General features: G+C 40.6%; 1 protein-coding gene across 2 annotated transcripts in view; it reads right to left on the reverse strand.

The window, feature by feature from the left end:
• MAMDC2 (MAM domain containing 2) overlaps nucleotides 1-18,653 on the reverse strand; it is a 61,907-nt gene that overhangs the window by 9,467 nt on the left and 33,787 nt on the right. For both annotated transcript variants that reach the window (XM_065860876.2, XM_071802136.1), the window contains exons 6-9: nucleotides 17,882-18,138; nucleotides 15,124-15,217; nucleotides 11,899-12,045; nucleotides 10,760-11,025 (exon numbers count right to left, since the gene is read on the reverse strand). In XM_065860876.2, the coding sequence (XP_065716948.1) occupies nucleotides 10,760-11,025; nucleotides 11,899-12,045; nucleotides 15,124-15,217; nucleotides 17,882-18,138 (764 nt within the window). The remainder of the gene's footprint in view (nucleotides 1-10,759; nucleotides 11,026-11,898; nucleotides 12,046-15,123; nucleotides 15,218-17,881; nucleotides 18,139-18,653) is intronic.

Raw genomic sequence — 18,653 nt, forward strand, 5'->3', positions numbered from 1 at the left:
GTACCATAAAGGGTTGATCGGTTTCAGTGACACTTGTAAGCTTGTTCAGCTTTGTCATGTGTCGCTGCAGTGTTACTAATTCTCCACTTGCTTTTTGTGGTGTTGAGTGACACCTTGCCATGAGCAGACTTTGCAACTGCACAGGGGAGGAGTGGTGGCACTTACGCTTGGAAATGTGGACTTCCCAGTACCAGCTGTAGCCTCTGTACTGAAATTGTTCCTTGTCTCCTTGGCTTATTTTGTTGTTATGTTCTTGATGTAGATTTAAGCACCGGGGGGGGGGGGTAGAACACATTTTTACTCACAGGTCAAATTTATTCACTCTTCTTTTGCCCTAAATGTCCTATTTTGTCATAACGGGACATCTTTCACTATTTGAACTTTAGCTACCAAACTGTATTTGGATTTACTCAGTTACTAATTTGGATTTACTCAGCTACTCATTTTCACCCTATGTCAGATCTCTAAATCCTTTCTGCAGTCTCGATAGGACTAATCTCATGATGCTTTACATTTGTTCTTGCTTTGAATGAAAATATTTCCTAGGTCAGTTCTTCCAAAAGAAATTTTTATGAAGTTATCTCATGCCTTGGATAACAGAATAGGGGGTTCTTTGTGCTCAGCTCACACTTTGTCATAAACGATGACAGATGAACAACATACCAATTGTTTCAAACTAGGTAACAAATCTTCACAGGCTTGCATGCTGTCTTGGAGGCTAGATAAAAAACATTATTGAATGCAGGCAGTTGTTGCCTGTGTTACTAAAAAATAAAACGTATTTTCTTCTCATGCCTCTTTTTCTTCCAATAACAGGACACTGCCAGGGCAATAGTTTCTTTTCAAATCATTGCCCCAATTTCTAGAAGCTGGTTTGTTTATCTTCCAGTGCTTAATCAATGTTGCTGGCCTGCAGCTCCAAGTATCAATAATTGGTTCTTAGCATTTATCCTGGATTATATCAGTAATGAGGAACACCAGATGAGAACAGCCGGTAGAGCAAGCAGGGTTTCACTCCTCTCATGACATGTTGTTGGGTTGTGCTGCAGACACCAAGGTGAGGTAGAAGGAACTTCTCATCCTTGGCACTCTGCATCTCTACAAGTAGATGTGAGTTAAAATGTATGCATACGAAATTCACCTGCTTTTGGAGGACAAGAAAGAGTAGGACATGCAGTAGGGTACCTCTGTCAAAAAGCGTAAGGAAGGACTAATGGGGAAGCTTCTAAAAGGCAGTTTGGAGGGAGCTGGACTGAGAACAGGAGAAAAGCAGAGAAGATGTGCCCAGATCCCTCGGGGTTCTTTGTATTTTCTTTCCTACTTGTTTATCCTAGAAAATATAGTTCTTGCTCAAGTAGAGAGCCAGACCAGCCAAACAAAACTGTGACAGCAGCCAAATCTGGTGAATTTAAAGCAAGCTATGCCTCTGCAGCAAAGTAATTTACCTAATTTCATTCTAGTGAATATTCCTAGGTTTAAAAGACATCCTGTATATCAGTGTAGCCACAAAATTCAGTCTGTCACTTAGACATGTATTTAGGTTCAACTTCTCAAAGGAGAGAGGCAGTTATAGTGGAGTCTGAGGTGGATTTTTGTGGGAAGCAACCATTGTAGTTTCCATACAGTGACACAAACCTCAGTATTACGAAATGAAAAAATAATTCAAGCACCAGAAACAAAAGTGCAACATGAAACAAAGAAGCAGTTTCCCAAAACAGAGAGCCTGATTTTCAGTCAGTTATGCTTGTGCACAACCATATCAGCATGTAAGACAGGGACCCACCACTGGCACAGGCAATGGGAGAACCATTCTCATTGTCCCAGGGCTGTTTGATACAAACATTATCAGTGCAGCCCAAATTACTTTTAACTAGTTTAATTAAACTAGATTTTAAACAGCTTGTTTTTCTTTAGCTTAAACAGTCAGGAGTTCATTTATCAACAATATAAGTAAGCTATGAAGCCAAAATTACAATGTCTGCAGGCTTCTGTCATTGAGAAGAAACTGATTAAAAGTGCCACTCGCCAGGCAAGTCCAGTTTCTTGCCATGTAAATACAATAAGCTTCTATGGGAAAAGTAAGGGATTATGAAAGCTTCTACATAAATAATTGGATAACATTGGTAATAAGCTTGTGACATTTGAACAAATGTTTTTGAAAATCTTTCCTGTCCAAGGGCCAATGGGCTGCAGAAACAAACATTGAAAGAGAAACACAAAGAACAACCTAGGTCCACAGGCTGTTAATGCTACATCTATATTCAACTGGATTGTACTGCCTAGTAGGGAATACTGCCTGCACAGAAATGTATACACACCACCAATATCCCCAGCTGTCCCCCAGGGCCCTACCAGACTTCCAGAAATCTGCCATTATGGCTCTGTCCTCTTCTTAGAGAAACAGTTTCTGTGTCTCTTTTTATAAGAGGGAAACATTCTTGCTTTTAGACTGAGGAGACTTGTCAGATGATGAGGCCTTATAATATCACAAGATTAAGTACCCAGAACAAAACTTGAGCAAAAAAACGTAAATGTCAGTTAACTCTCACAGATATCAAAAGGAGGTATGTAATATTCTATGCAATGTATCTCCTTGCTTAGCTACTGTGAAGATGCAGGCCACTGAAGTAATTCTTTCTAACCTCAACAATTTTTACAGTTTACCGTATGTCGTTTCCGTAACTGTATATTAAACACCACAGACAGTGGGGTACACATTTTGCAAGCAGTAATCCTACTGTTTACAGACCCTAATGTTCTTATGTTAAATAGGCATTTCCACTGACTGGTCTTCAAGAAATTTGTTTTAGAGGTGAGAGAAAGAAGGACAGAAGGGACATGCTATAAAACTGCAGCTCACTCCAACCTCTTCAGGTTGCATACCTTATTGTGGGAAGACTGATCAAGAGTTGTGTCAAAATAGTACGAAAAAGCTCCTTTATTTGACACAAGCGAGAGTTTTTCAGAGGAAGAAGAAGAGGAGATGAGGACTAGGATGTCTGCTTTCCTCCACTCGATACCTGACTGGAGAACTGTGTCCTTTATACTAGTGACTTGATCACAGGAATCTAGTACTTCATCATATATCCAAGATTGCTTTAGTCATTTACCTATGACTTTGGTAGATGAGTGGAAGACACAAATTTCTCAGCAGCAAAAAGAAATGCTAGAATAATTTAATATTGAGCATCATCACAATGATAATGTGAGAATAAAGGTCCAAAACCCCTCATACTGAGCCCTAGGAAAGTGGAGGGATGATAACAGTTGTTTAGGGGAAACAGTACGAGAAACAAATAAACCACAAAGCTATTTGTGCCATTATGTGCAGCCCCCAGAGAGCTGAAAAACTTACTGAACTGGAGGTCACACCTGTACCGCTGTGTTTACAGTCACTGCGAGGTCTATTTTCTATGAATTTGGTTAATCCCTCCTTAAATGCACGTGTACTATTGGCCTCCACAGCAAAGGATTTCAGTATTTAGTCATTCCCCAAAAAAGTTCTCCCTTTTGTTTGTTTTAAAACATGTAAATATTGTAGTGTAACATGCAGTCATTTGATTTAGTTTTCTCACAACTGCAACTAAAATTAGCTATGGAGGATGGGTGAAAACAAACAGATGAATTCAAGGAAAGAGAGTGATGGGAAAAAAGCATCAGAGAGGAAGACAGGTAGACTGAAAGAATGAAAACTCCAAAAATGCTGCCACAACTAGTCTGATGGAAGTAGGCTGAACTGTTATGATGCCAGCTACCATTCTGAGGATTTGTTTTTCAGCTCTGTGGGAGGTATTCAAGTGCTACAGCACTGGGTAACATCATAAAAACTTGCATGAATGGATAAACAAGAGATGTTTGCTTTTGAAAACCTGAACTTCAGAATGGTGAACCGAATCTAGCAGACATGAACAGAACTGAGCTAAGTAGACCAAATGGCACTCAAACCATCATTTTAATCTAGGCATTTGTGAAGTTGCATGAAAGAAATATCTTCCCATGGTGGCATATACACACAAACACACCCATAATATTCAAATGCAGATTCTTGCTCCATGGTGCACGTGAGCATCTCCAGGCGGTGTATGCCATATGTTAATTTTTGTTTTGGTTAGCTCTGACATTTTCCTGACATGTAATGGGTTGGAAGATCAGTTTCAGTACATTCAATCAGATAAAACAAATCTACATATTTCAGACTCAGGTTTTTATGCTGCTCTTTAAGAGGCTTATACAACAAATCATGGAGAGTTTCATTTGTTTTACTAAATATTAGGATTTTTTAAATTCATTTCTTCTTTCTCCTATTTATTCTTTGGGCACTACAGAGTATAAACAATACTGCCTGTGTATATGATCATAGGTACTTACGCTATCTAAAAGAGAAAGTGCCTCAAGTACAAATTGAGAAATCAGAATTTTTTATTTCCTGGCTTCTAACTAGCATTATATAGCCTACATATCTGCACTATGTACACATACATACATACATATGTATAAATGTTTATGATTTGCTTAGCTGGATCATACCCACCTAACCTTTTCAATGTGGTATTTTCAAAGTGTCATATTAAAGCCTGTTGGCCAGCTTCATGTTTCCTGCTCACAGAACTGAAGCCAACAGTCTGTGCCAGACTGCGGTTAGCTAACTCTGAAAGAACTTGCAAAAACCATTACACAGACCCAGAGATGAAAAAAATCTGAGCCTTTTTATTGTCCTGTTATCAAATTTAAAACATATCAGACAGATTTTGTATTGTTTTTGAAGCCTTGGGAATAGTGTTCATAGCAGAAGAAAGATGAAGGATATAGGTAACCAGGTATCTTGGAACAATTTGTTTTCTGGCTGCAAAATCATTATGACCTTCAGGACTTCCCAGCCAAAGGAGCATAACGACAGCCTCACTGGCTTCACTGGCCGTGAAGGAACTGCAAGGAGACTGTTTACAGTTTCCACAGGCGCTGACCCAACCTACATGTCACACCTAGTAACCAAGAACTTGACCAGCCAAACTACTGTGCATGCCTACAACTTCTTATCATCCAAGTCTAGACATGATGCATCTCAGATGGGGACATCAGCCACTACATCTGTGTTAGAGGAAAGGTGGTAGCCTCATTTTATTTTGAGACCACCTCACTCCACGAAAAGACTGTTATTCACTTGCTTATAACAGTGCCAAGGCACAACGATTTCAGCTCAGACTTTCCATGCTGGGTCCTTGCTTCAGGCTTGTTTTGGAAGATTCAAGCAAAAACAGTTCCATCATTTCCAAGAAAAAGGCTAGGAAAAAAAAAATTATTTTGCCCCTATTTAAAAAATTCTTTGAAAAGCCTGGGCATTCCTAGGCTTTGGAGTAGAAGCATGAAAAGCGTCAGGGTTTGGTCTTTGTGCCAGAACTGTGCTTTCTGTCAAGTCACTAGTTTTTGAAAAACTAAAATGTGCAAAAACCGGGACAAGCTGGGCAAACAGATGGGGACGTGGACAGGATTAGAGGGAAAAAAACTGGACTGTCCAGAGCTGAGGAGCCAGGAGTATGATGGGGAATATAGGTTGCTGCCTGCAGGGAAGATAGATAAGACGAAGCTGCATCAGGAAGGAGGCAAGACACACAAGGACATGCTGGAGGACACAGGACGAGAGAGGTCAAGCTTCAGTGAGCTTTTTTCTCTCATATTTCTCTATACTGTCAGTCCCTCCAGAGCCTGAAGTTTAATCCCCTGACCTGCTGGTTCCAACTACTCCTTGCTGTCAGGCAAACCATACTTTGATGCACTTCCACTGCTGGCCTGCTCTGAAGATGATCATTGAAGTGTTCCTGCTCAGCTATTTCACTCCATCCTAGAAAGACACATCTTTGCAGATAACTAACCTAAGTGTTTATATGATGCCACACAATGCTCCTTCATTTTCCTTCTGTTGGCTTAGAAAAGAAGAAACAAACAAAACAAAGCATGAAAGGACTTTTTAAAGCATTATGGTTGTAGAATTGGGCATGAGATTGCAAGGAAAAGCCAGAATCAAGTTATCTTCAATCAGGTGCAACTACATTCAAGGCTGCTTGTGAATAACACAAGCAGACAACATGTAACTACAACAGTTTTTCACTCTTGCCTTATGGAAAGCAGAAACATGCTTAAACTTTGTCATCACTTGTATTCTGTATGCTACCTTCTTAGCTGTAAACTCATCTTGATATCCTTTTCTATATTAACATGCTTCAGAACATTGTCTTCCATATAATATTTGTCTAAACTTTACAAACTGATGGTGTATAGACATACACAGACTTCATGTTATTCAAAGTTCAGCACATTGGAGCCTTGTGCATGATTTATTATGTACCAATGGCACCTACTATCTATACAAAACTGCAACTCAATCCCTATTCTAAACCTAATTCAATCTTCCAGTCCAGGAGAAAAGACAGTGTGAAGAAATAGGTTTAAACCAAGGCTAAGGTAGAACTTCACCCCCATCTCCCCAGTATTGGATAAGGGGTGTCTGTATCACTACAGATCATTGATGACAACTTCTTGACCCAGGTGGTGGAGGAGCCAACAAGGAGAGGTGTGCTGCTGGACCTTGTCCTAACAAACCAAGAAGAACTGTTTGGAGATGCGAGGGCTGGGGGCAGCCTCGGCTGCAGCGACCGTAAGATGGTGGAGTTCAGGATCCTGCATGGAGGAAGCAGGGCAATAAATAGGACTAAAACCATGGACTTGAGCAAGAAAAACCTTGGCCTCTTCAAAGGCCCTGCTTGGAAGAATCCCATGAGTTAGGGCTCAAGAAGGTAGAGGGTTCCAAGAGAGCTGGTTACTATTCAAACCTCACTTCCTCCAGGCTCAAGACCGATGCATCCCTATGGGCAAGAAATCAAATAAAGGGAGTAGGAGGCCAGCATAGATGAGTAAGGAGCTCCTGTCAAAACTTGGTTGGAAGAAGCATGTTTATATAATGTGGAAAAAGGGACAGACCACCTGAGAGGAATATAAGGTGGCTGTTAGCGTTTGCAGGCATGTGGTGAGGAAGGCCAAGCTATGCTTGGAATTAAATCTGGCCAGGGATGTCAAGGACAATGATAAGGGCTTCTTCAAGCATATCAGCAGCAAAAGGAAGGTTAGGGAAAATGTAGGTCTGCTGCTGACTGAGGTGGGTGTCCTGTTGATGCATGATACAAAGAATGCAGAGTTACTGAATGCCTCCCTTGCTTCTGTCTTTACCACTAAAACAGGCCCTCAGGAATCCCAGACCCTGGAGGTAGGAGAGAAAGCCTGGCAAAAGGAAGACTTTCCTTTAGTTGAGGAGGATCAGGTAAGAGATCATTTAGACAAACTGAACATCCACAAATCCATGGGCCCCAATAGATGCATCCATGAATGCTGAGAGAGCCGGCAGATGTTGTTACAGAGTCCCTCTCCATCATCTTTGAAAAGTCATGGAGAACAGGAGAGGTGCCTGAGTGCTGCAGGAAAGCCAGTATCACTCCAGTCTTCAAAAAGGGCAAGAAGGTCAACCCAGGAAACTACAGGTCAGTCAGCCTCGCCTCCACCCCTGGAAAGGTGATGGAACAGCTCATTCTGGATGGCATCTCCAAGCATGTGGAAGAAAAGAAGGTTATCAGGAGTAGTCAGCATGGATTCACCAAGGGGAAATCATGTTTGACCAACCTGATAGCCTTCTATGATGGTATGACTGGCTGGGTAGATGAGGGAAAAGCAGTGAACATTGTCTGCCTTGACTTCAGCAAGGCTTTTGACAACGTCTCTCACAACATCCTCATAGGTAAACTCAGGAAATGTGGGCTGGATGAATGCGCAGTGAGATGGGTCACAAACTGGCTGGATGGCAGAGCTCAGAGGGTTGTGACCAACAGTGGAAAGTCTGGTTGGAGGCCTGTAGTTAGTGGGGTTCCCCAGGGGTCAGTATTAGCTCCAGTCCTGTTCAACCTGTTCATCAATGACCTGGATGAAGAGACTGAGTGCACCCTCAGCAAGTTTGCTGATGATACCAAACTGGGTGGAAGGGCTGATACACGAGAAGGTTGTGCTGCCATTCAGTGAGACCTGGACAGGCTGGAGGACTGGGCAGAGAAGAACCTAATGAAGTTCAACAAGGGCAAGTGTAGGGTCCTGCACCTGGGGAGGAATAATCCCAGGCACCAGTATAGGTTAAGAGTGGACCTGCTGGAAAGCAGCATTGTGGAGAGGGAGTTCAGAGTTATGGTGGACAACAGGTCGACCATGAGTCAACAATATGCCCTTACGGCCAAGAAGGCCAACGGTATCCTGGAGTGCATTAAGAGTGTGACCAGCAGGTTCAGGGAGGTTATCCTCCCCTTCTGCTCTGCCCTGGTGAGGCCACATCTGGAGTACTGTGTCCAGTTCTGGGCTCTGCAGTTTAAGGACAAGGAATTACTGGAGGGAGTCCAGCAGCGGGCTACAAAGATGATTAGGGGCCCAGAGCACCCTTCTTAGGAGGAGAGACTGAAAGAGCTGGGTCTGTTCAGCCTGGAGAGGAGAAGACTGAGAGGGGATCTCATCAATATTTGTAAATATCTCAAGGGTGGGCGTCAAGAGGATTGGACCAGACTACTTTCAGTGGTGCCCAATGACAGGATGAGGGGCAACGGGTACAGACTGAAGCATAGAAGGTTCCATCTGAATATGAGAAGAAACTTTTTTACTTTGAGGGTGACAGAGCACTGGAACAGGCTGCCCAGAGAGGTTGCGGAGTCTCCTTCTCTGGAGACATTCAAAACCTGCCTGGACACATTCCTGTGTGGTCTGCTCTAGGTGACCCTGCTTTAGCAGGTGGGTTGGACTAGATGATCTCCAGAAGTCTCTTCCAACACCAACTGTTCTGTGATTCTGTGAATTATGATATGATGAACACATGCTCTGTTTTCTAAAGCTCAATAAACCTGCCCTTTTTGTGATATTTGAGGAATGCCTCCTCCACAGAAACATTTTGCTATTTGTTTCCATGGGAAAGGAGGCTTTCTCATCACAAGACTTGAAGGATTCACTGAAGGTTTTTGAGAATTGCCAGAGGCCAACAGACCCCCCTGCTGCAGACCACGGGGTTTCTTCCCTCCTGCAGACCATCAGGTGCAGAAGCAGTGAGGATATTCCCTTGACTTCTTTATTCTCCCCTCTGCTGCTCTCCCCATCTTCTCCTGCCTACAGACAGACTGGTAACTGGAGAAATAAAAGCTACAGTTCATGAAAAGCTTTCCATCCCAGGCAAGCTTCTTCACAAGTGTTTTAGATATAATACTTTCTGGGAAAACATAAAAATAGATCTTCATAAATTCATTTTGGAAAAGATTTTCCCTGTAAATGTCAGATGCTAAGAAAGCTGCCACTTCCAAGGCTATAAACCATTTTTAACAGTCATGCTCAGCTGTCATCACTACTCATACAGTGCATTAGGCTTCACAAGCTACTGAACCTTTTTAGAAGTAATAAGTAATACATAAACAGGACATGGCAAAAGTATGCTATAAACATGCCTTTTTAACCAATACCTTTCTATGATTTTAAAAAAAGAGAAAAACACTCCTGTGCAAATATTTTGGGATGATACTATGAGAACCTTTTCTGTCCTGCACTTACTGGGCAGTAAAAAAGGTTTGAAAAGAACCTAGAAATTCTACTCTCTTTTATGCATAAAAATATATACATAAAAACTCCATCAGTTTTTTAAGGTATTAGATCTCTGAGAGAAAACACTAGCCAATGATTAGGACTGACACTTTCAGCATAAATTTCCCTTTGAACACAGGCAACATTTTTTTGGTGAACATTTTCTTCTATAGTGTATTTACTTTGAAGAAAAACATTTTTTTTTTTAATTCAGGAAAAGTTAAACTCAATAACTACCACCATTTCAAAAATTGCTTTATAGTGGGGAAACTGCCTAAGAAGTTTGTCTAGAATTTGGAGTTTGAAGTTACAAGACAAGTTTTCATTCATATATTCATAGTACTATCACACTCTGAAAAAAAGCTGGCTTCATCTCTGGGTCATCAGGTAGTGATCCATCTGGTCCTCCTTAGGTGACCCACAGATGGTAAAAACCCATTACAGAAATCGGGATAACGGCAGAAGTAGTACCTACAAAAATTTGTGTAAAAGTCAGTCTTTGAAAAAGGGTGGAGATGAGGAATAACAGCAGCTTAAGGACTTACTCAGGAGGCGATGTGAAACATTCTGTTATTCTTATTAACTTGCTGAGATAACAAAGTGACCCCTCCAATCAGACATTGCAAATACTTCAAGACTATTGCTCTAAATTACATGGATTTCTGCTTTCATATTTTAACGCAGTGGCTGAGCTTAGGAAAGTAGTATCATTTCCCCATTTTATCCAGAACTTACCAGCACTGATGTTCTAGATTAATTACAAATCTGTAATTGAGTATGGTGATGAGAATCACATAGGCAAGAAACACGAAAAATGAGTGAACATGAAGCCTGCTGAGAAACCAAGACACAACTGGCTCTAGTTAGAGCTCTGCAAGTGAAATTTCCACAAATAGTGTAACTGAAGTAGAGGACACCAGGGCAACACTGTTCCTGGTATGAAGCTCCTTTATATGGGCTCCCATGGGAGCCACTGTACTGCCTGGGGAACTCTATTTCACTTTGCTGGTATGGCTCACTTAGGGTTAGCCCCCGGATAACACAGAACTCTGGGAGGAGAAGATAAGGAAAATCTCCATCCAGAATTTGGCAGTTTTGAAGAGTTGGCTCTTACCTTGCAAGGCATAGGCTTTTTGAACGAGATTTCAGCTTGAGTCCAAACTCCCTTTGGAGAGTCCAAGACAGACCAGATTTTCTCTTGAACGACATGATTCTCCTCAAAGATATAAACAGCAAGAGTGCCACTCATTTTGAAAAACCCATATAAGGCATAATAAAAACGCAGACAAAACTGCATGTTTCCTGGAAGGGTCGGGCCGTACAGACGTCCAATATACCCAGGCTGTGATGTAAACTTCGTGTTCGCCAACAAGTAATAACCTGCAAGACAGCACAATTATGGAGTATTTCTAATACACAATTAGCACAGCTGATTTGCTGTTATAGCAGCTTCCCTTACTGCATCAGACTTCATTTACAAAAACAGATTCTGCTGGAAGGAAACAGATTATCATACTTTTTGGAAGGAAACAAGAATTTCTCTATAAACATCACGGCTACTTCAAGCTAAACTGACACATGGCTAAGTTACCAAAAATAAGCATATTTCCAATTTACATTGAAAGATTCTCTGGCCTGCTGGCCTCACTGGAATCCTCGCTCTATGAAGGGTACTGCTCCGACATCGAAGAAGGAAGAATGGGGCACAAAGCCTATTATTCCCTACCTCAAGTGTAAAGAGGTGAGACTTTAGCACATATGATTAAGAACCATGAATACCCTACACCAAGAGATGCATGAGTTTCAGAAGTTATTAGCAGACCTTTCGCTATGTTGCTTCACTACGCAACATTTCACAGTTTTCCCTTAAAAATGCCATCTATCCTAAACCTGAAAGTCTAAGACCCCACCACTCCTCTATATGAAAAGCAATGCAACAAGCTATTATTATATTGGCTTGCATATTTTTGTGGAATCATCCCTTCAGCGACTACAGATCAGTATAGTGAAGATACTCTGATTTATGGCCCTGCATGATTATTCAATAGGCAACCTTCCTGCTTTACATGTGAGAGGCAAAGCCAGAGTCTCACTAGGACTGAGAGTTATACACTGATTTTTAATGGCAGGGAGCCACAGTGAGGAAAACTAACCAGTGTGCTAATTACACTATTTAAAAGAATGAACAATTATACAACAGGTTAACCTTTATATCCAGTTTGACTTTCCTAGTGAAAAGCAGTTTTGATTTACCAAACCCAGTAGTGTGATCTCCTGCTCTATACACGTTACGCTTCACTTTCACTCTGCTCCATCCTGGGCCATCTTTGTGATCCTGGTAAAAGTTACACAGATCTTCCTCAAAATTGCAGCCTGCCTCAGCAGGATTGAAAAGAGTTCCTGAAAGACAAATGCATGTGTTCTGTTAGGAAGAGCCCGGTATAATAAGCATAGGTATTTGAAGCACAAAGATGCCAAAGTGTACTTTTCACATCAAAGATGAAGATGTGCAAAGATGGTATGCATGCAGAGTGCAAATTCACAGTGATATCAAACTATCAATTTTCTACTTGAGGTGGGTGTTATTTTCTTATATTTTTCCTGGAGCCAGGGAGAAACCTCCGTCACAGCTCCTATACACAAGTTACAGATAGGAAGTGAAGATTCCTCATTCAGGACATAATGCACAGAGACATTCAGACCATCTGTTTTCATCCTGCTCCTTCATTCAAAAGATTTTTGGACAAAATGAGTGTGCGTGTGCGCACGTGTGTGCAGGGATGTCATATTTTCATCTCAGTTTCCATGGGAACAACTTTCTAACATCAACATTTAATATTCTTTTAAAGACCACTTTTTAAAAAACCCTTTTCTAGTCATAAAATGTGTATGCATATGCACACTCTAAGTACATAAGCGTTTGGTTCATACACCACCTCATGGCTACTGACTTCTGGACCTATGTCTTTAGGTAAAACTTTTCTACTTCTTTATAAACCTCACCAGTACCAAATGCTGGCATAAGGAGGGGCACAACCCAAAGCCACCTTGCAATTTTTGGCAACATCAGAAGTCAGGAACCTGTGAGCATCACTCTGTGGCAGCATGCATGACTGTTCTGTACAGAGGCCTAGAGGGACTTCACAGCAAGGGCAGGGACACAGGAGATCAGCTTCAGAAGCAAGACTTTGGCTTTGGAGAGATGCCTGCAGCCTTTTCAGCCTCAGGTAAGCCTGATCTAAGCACTGCCCATGTGTCTTTCCCTACAGAGAAGGCAGCCCAGCGCCTCCCCTGCTGCTTTCCTAGTTAATGACAGCTGGAGCACCACCAGGTCTGTGCAGCATTAAACCCATCTTCTGATTTATCCTTTGGTGAAGTTTAATACTCTGGTACCCTTTCCCTCCATTTGGCTAACGATGAGGCCTTTGTTGATCAAATTTTTTTTTTCAGAAAAATAAGGAAAAAACTTGATACTGCTATACACACTGCTACAGCTGAATACAAGGAGAATGAAGATCTTCCGCTTTTTAACATCTCTACTCAAAACAACTGAAGATGTAAATAGGACACAAGTCTGAAGGATTAGCCAGCTTTGTTGTGTTCCAACAGAATACAAAGCAAAGGGTTGGCATTCATTTCTCAAACCGGAAAAATATCCCCAAAACTTCAAAATCAGAGTTTGTATGCAAAGCTCTACCTGAATCTATCAAATTTACCAGAGTAGATCTGAACTTGGGCTGTGACAGCATGATGATATCAGGGCTGGGGCAGAAAATACTATAAAACTTATCCCACACTTCAACTCATCTAAGCATCTGAAAATCAAAATGAACACACAGATGAGCACACAGCCCCAGTCCACAGCATAATGCAAACATTACTCAGGATTTTTGTTGCAAAATAAAGTAAAAACAGAACAAGCATTTAAGAGTTAACGAAACAACTAGATTTACTCAGTCAAGAGTGGTGAACTAATAACACATCTAGAATCTACCTCCTATTGATACTTGAGCGGTGCAGGTAAAGCTAGCAGAGACTCCAAGCAAATAAAAAGGGAAAAAAAAATTTCCACGATCACTTCAGAACATTAGCCAAAAATTCAAACTTGTGACTGAAAGAATGGATGGGGTCAGTGGGAAACCACTAATCTGCCTTTGACTATTGCTTAGCGCTACAGTAAAACCGAAGCAACCAGCACACAGCTACTTAAGAGGCTGCATTCACAAATTACAAAGTCCTTGGTCCCAAGTGCCTCTACCACTATCTCACAGATTCAGCTGACTTCTTCTGCTGTGAAAACCTAATAAAAACCTGACCAATACGCCACTCTGAGATAAATAATAACCCCCAGAAGAGTGAAGGACAGCAAGGCTCCCTTTTTGGCTCTGACAAATACCTCAGGGCATGTAGCACAGAAGACAACATTCCCTATATCAGTGTCCTGGTTTTGTTAAAAAACAAGTTTCTCTTTTAGTGAATTTTGCCTGCCAGCTAAAGCCTTCATATTAGCTGCATTTCCCTGGAAAACCAGATACATGTTTTGGTAAACATAGCAATGGAATGCTAACTTATCAATAAGGACAGATTCACATCTCCCGAGAGGGACAACGAGAAACTGGTGACCAAGAAACTGACCAACTGTGTATAACATTCCATTCACGTGAATACTTCATATAGAAGTGGGAGATCACGAGGATCTCATCCCTTTTTCCCTTCTTATGATCAACATTAGGAGAGGACCTTGCTGGTCGTCCCTGCGAACTGAGGTCTAGTGACAGACTGAATCCAGCTCCGGTTGGCTACAGAGTCCAATCCAGGACTTTGGGTGCTGGCTTTGCAGTTGCTGAGACTTTCAGGATTGGTTTTGTATATTTTGTATTATTTTCTCTATTCTTATTAGTAGCATTAGTAAAACATCTTTAATTTTTTCAACTCTCTTCTCTCTGTTCTTCTTTTCCTCCCGATCGCCTGTCCTGAGTGGGAAGGGGGGAGAGGGAGGGGCAAAATGGGGAAGTGGAGGGGAGAGGAGGTTAACAATACATCTGCCAGGGTTTGATTGTCACCCCACAATCTAAACCCTCGACAATCAGCAATAATGAAAAGCCCAAGACATTTTCTTCCTCCTACTGTCACACCTGGGGAAATTTCCCTCTCTTTCTGCGATAGGTCTGCAAGTTGTAATTTGTTCAAAAGCTGGGATGATGCAAAATACAGAGTTCTGTCAAGCACTACAGCTGGGGATCCCTGAGGCCATGTCTTTGGAGAGGAAGCATTAAGGACGGTTTCTGGATGAAATGAATCGCATTAATGTTTATCTGCTGTTTTGTCACTAGGAGGAAGAGGAGTCCAATGGTGCTGGTCAGTTGATATGGCAGCATCTGCACATCACTACCAAATATTGCAAGTATTGACAGACTGTTCAGAGGAGAAAAACCAAGAGGGAAAACAAGGAAGGTAAACAGCAGTAAGAACTCATACCTGTCTGATTGCTGCAGTAAACCGGAGAGAAAGAAATGTCATCAAGGGCAACGTAACCTCCCTTGGCACTATTGAAAGCAACTTCAAATATTACCTGGAAATGGTAATAGTTCGTTATTTATCTACCATATATACACAACAATAATTCTGATACATATCTTCGTATTACAGAATTCTGACTGGATGTCCCAGACAGACTCCAGGGCAGCTCAGACAGCACTGCAGGTGTTGCGAAAAATTAAATTACATCACTCATTAGGAATATAAATCAGAGCCTGATCCTGGCACCTGATCTTTGCCCACTCACAAGGTCAAGGAAAAATCAAGGGGAACATAGCTCTTCTGCTGCTTCATGAAGCACAAATCTTAAACTTGCAGTAAGGCTACTGTCATGGCAGCATACAAACCCAGTATTCAGAGTCATCAGCCTGTAAGACTATAACTCCAAATAATTACTGTCTAATTACTACTGTATCTAGAATCTACCTGCATTCAAGAGCTAAAAACAAACTGTGTGGATTACTCTGCTGCTACAATACTAAGTTTTACTGTTTTCTGTAAACATCCTCGGACACTGAAACCCATGCCTTGGCATCAGCTGGCAGGAAAGACTTCCTTTGAAAAAATAAGATGAGAAAGAGAAAAGTTCTTGCTGTGTTTTGTTTACCACAAAAACCAAACAATATTTCTACTTCGCCATTCCCAAGGGACATCATTTCCTCAAGTAAGTGGAGTGCAGTTCATGACTCTTGAGGAAGTATCTTAAAATTTATCTTAAGTATCAAAGCTCTGAGTTACAGGAAAGCTTTGAAAAAAAGGGATGAATCACAAGGCAACCCCAGGGATAAAACAAGGATATAAGAATAAATGATTCCAGAATGAGATCCTGTTTGGTGAAAGCAATGCCTGTGATGTCTTGCCTAGGGATGGGAGCCAAACTAGGAGAGTTGTAAAAGAACCATGAGCAATCTCCTTCAGTCAGATGAAACAAAGAGGAAGAGCCTCTTGAAGTAACTGGAGAAATAATATGAAAGGTTTTAGTTGTAATTCTATGAAGCGATCTCTAAAAGCGTTGGACTACATAAAAATTCTTGCTGTAAAATAAAAGCCTATCTAAGTCAGTGTCTTGTTTCCAACAGAGATCATCTACAGAATGAACTGAAGGCAATGACAATTTTTCAGTTCTTCCCTCATATTGCATTCATGATGGATGCTTTTCCATTAATTTGTCTAATCAGTGTTTTAAATGATCCCAATAATGGTATCCATAGCACACTGTGGAAGTGAGTTCTACAGTGATGTGATGGAGGAAAAAATCCTCCCTTTGGTTTATTTTTAAACTGTTACTTGGTAATTAAGAATTTAGAACAGCAATGTAAATTATCAGAAAAAGGCAACAGTTAATTTCTGTGTCATTCATTATTTTTATGAACCTCTACCATATTCTGCTTCAGTCCTTTTTTTTACAGTCTGAAAGCTGTTATTTCATTAACTTCTCCATACTTTTGATTATTGCCATCTCCTTCTTGTAGTTCTAGGATATTCTTTTTTAACTGAGAGGGTAAGAGTTGCATACTCTGCTGAACAGAGGGGTATTCTGTGCATTCATCCAGTGGTACAACTGGATACTTCCAGCATAAATAGATTCCAGCATTCCAAATGGTTTTATGAATGCCACTGAGATCTGAGAGGATATTCTCCCAGAACTAACCACAGTAATGTCCAGCTCTAAGTGATCATCAATTAATTTCCATCTCTAACACTGTCACTGTTTTTCCCCTTGCATATTTATTGAATAAGTAATTCACTTACCATTCAGTATTATGAGATCTTATCTGATCTAATCTTCTTTGCTATACCATTTGAAGTCTTAGAATTCAAATGGATGACTTGGTCACTTACTTTACACAGTATAAAAGGTCTTTGTAACATCTGATGAAAATTAGCTTTACCCCTAATACTTTCTGAAAATCTGGAGGCTTACAGTGAATTAACAAATAACTTATGTGGAGTTAAAGCAAGTAGAATGAAAGATGATTTATTTGTAATTCTAGTATTAGTAGCATATATACATTTAGGGAGAAAGGATGTATATACATATATACACACATATAAAGTACATATATATGTAAAAAGCATATATATATATATATATATTTACACAAGTAAGTATATATGTGTATATATCATACATATACATTGTTCGTTCCAATCTTCTAAGGTATTTATATGTGTATTAGACACAAGAATGTAAATTTTACATATATAAAGATATAATGTAGATACCATGGTATGCGTATATATATATATATATATGACATATATGTATACACATTTTTATACGTGTGTATATGTATTTATATTTTCTGTATGTATTTGTATATATAATGTTTATTGCATTCTTCTAAGCATCCTCAGAAATGGATCTACAAGTCACAGAAACATGTGGCTGAGAGAACATTTACATTATTTAGCAGGAACTGAAAGACCTCACATTAGTAGGACTTTACAGCCTCCCAAGGTGTTCTGTTCAAGAACTTCACCTCCTGACTTTATCTTTGCTGAAAATCAAGCATCGGTACGCAAAGTGATTCCTCCTTTGCTCTTATGCAAGGAAACAACATATCGCCAGCATCTTTACAACCACCTTTCAGATACTGGACGGACACTGCCATGTTCCTGACTTGCCCTGAGTCCGCACTGACGTCTCATGCAACCTGGAAGCCGTAGCTGGGCTGCAGAGGAATGACTGTGTTACCTCCATGGGGTACGGCGCGTTGAAGTCCACTTCTGCTAGCGCCCAGTCCGCACTCGGTGCACGCTCTGTTTTCCAGATCTCTTCATAAAAGCCACTTGTGTCTCTCAAGTAAACGGTAAAAACAATGCTACTCTCCTGCTTAAGTTGATAATAAAAAGACAAGCAGCCAGACATTGGGGCTGTGGTTTTTGGTGAGATTAGCTGGGCCACTTCCTGAAAATGTTTGACATAAACAGAGTCCACATACATGTAGTGACCTACAAGTATAAAAGAAACTCGATATAAGGACACTTTTTAAAGGACACCACTTACAAGAAGTATCAGGAGATGGGCAGGCACTAGAAATGTATCTCTGCAACTCCAACAATGACAGTTGATTCCCAGGAAATTTTAGTAATTCTACGATATTGTTTTCTTCTCCTTTCCTATGTACAATCCAAAGTTGTTTGGCTAAAATACCACTGACAAAACAGTCAGTCTCAGTTCTTTATTAGGTCTTTATTTGAGACCTTTATATTAGAGAAGGTAATAAACTCGCTGAATTTTTGAAGCCACTCATAAAATGGAAAAATGTGTTACCACTGAGTAAATTCTCTGCCTTCCAGCAGCTCAGTATAGTATTTAGTCTTTCTCTAAGTGCAACTTTTACTGAAGCACTCAAGTAAATGAATAAGACTATAAGCCATGTGTTTTTTCATGTTTCACTCAGCAGTTCATTTCATATATCCAGTGAATTGTCAAATAACCTTTATTCTGCACATTTCACAGCTTG

The sequence above is a fragment of the Patagioenas fasciata genome, chromosome Z (genome assembly GCF_037038585.1).
Source record: "Patagioenas fasciata isolate bPatFas1 chromosome Z, bPatFas1.hap1, whole genome shotgun sequence".
In the NCBI taxonomy this organism is placed as follows: Eukaryota; Metazoa; Chordata; class Aves; order Columbiformes; family Columbidae; genus Patagioenas; species Patagioenas fasciata.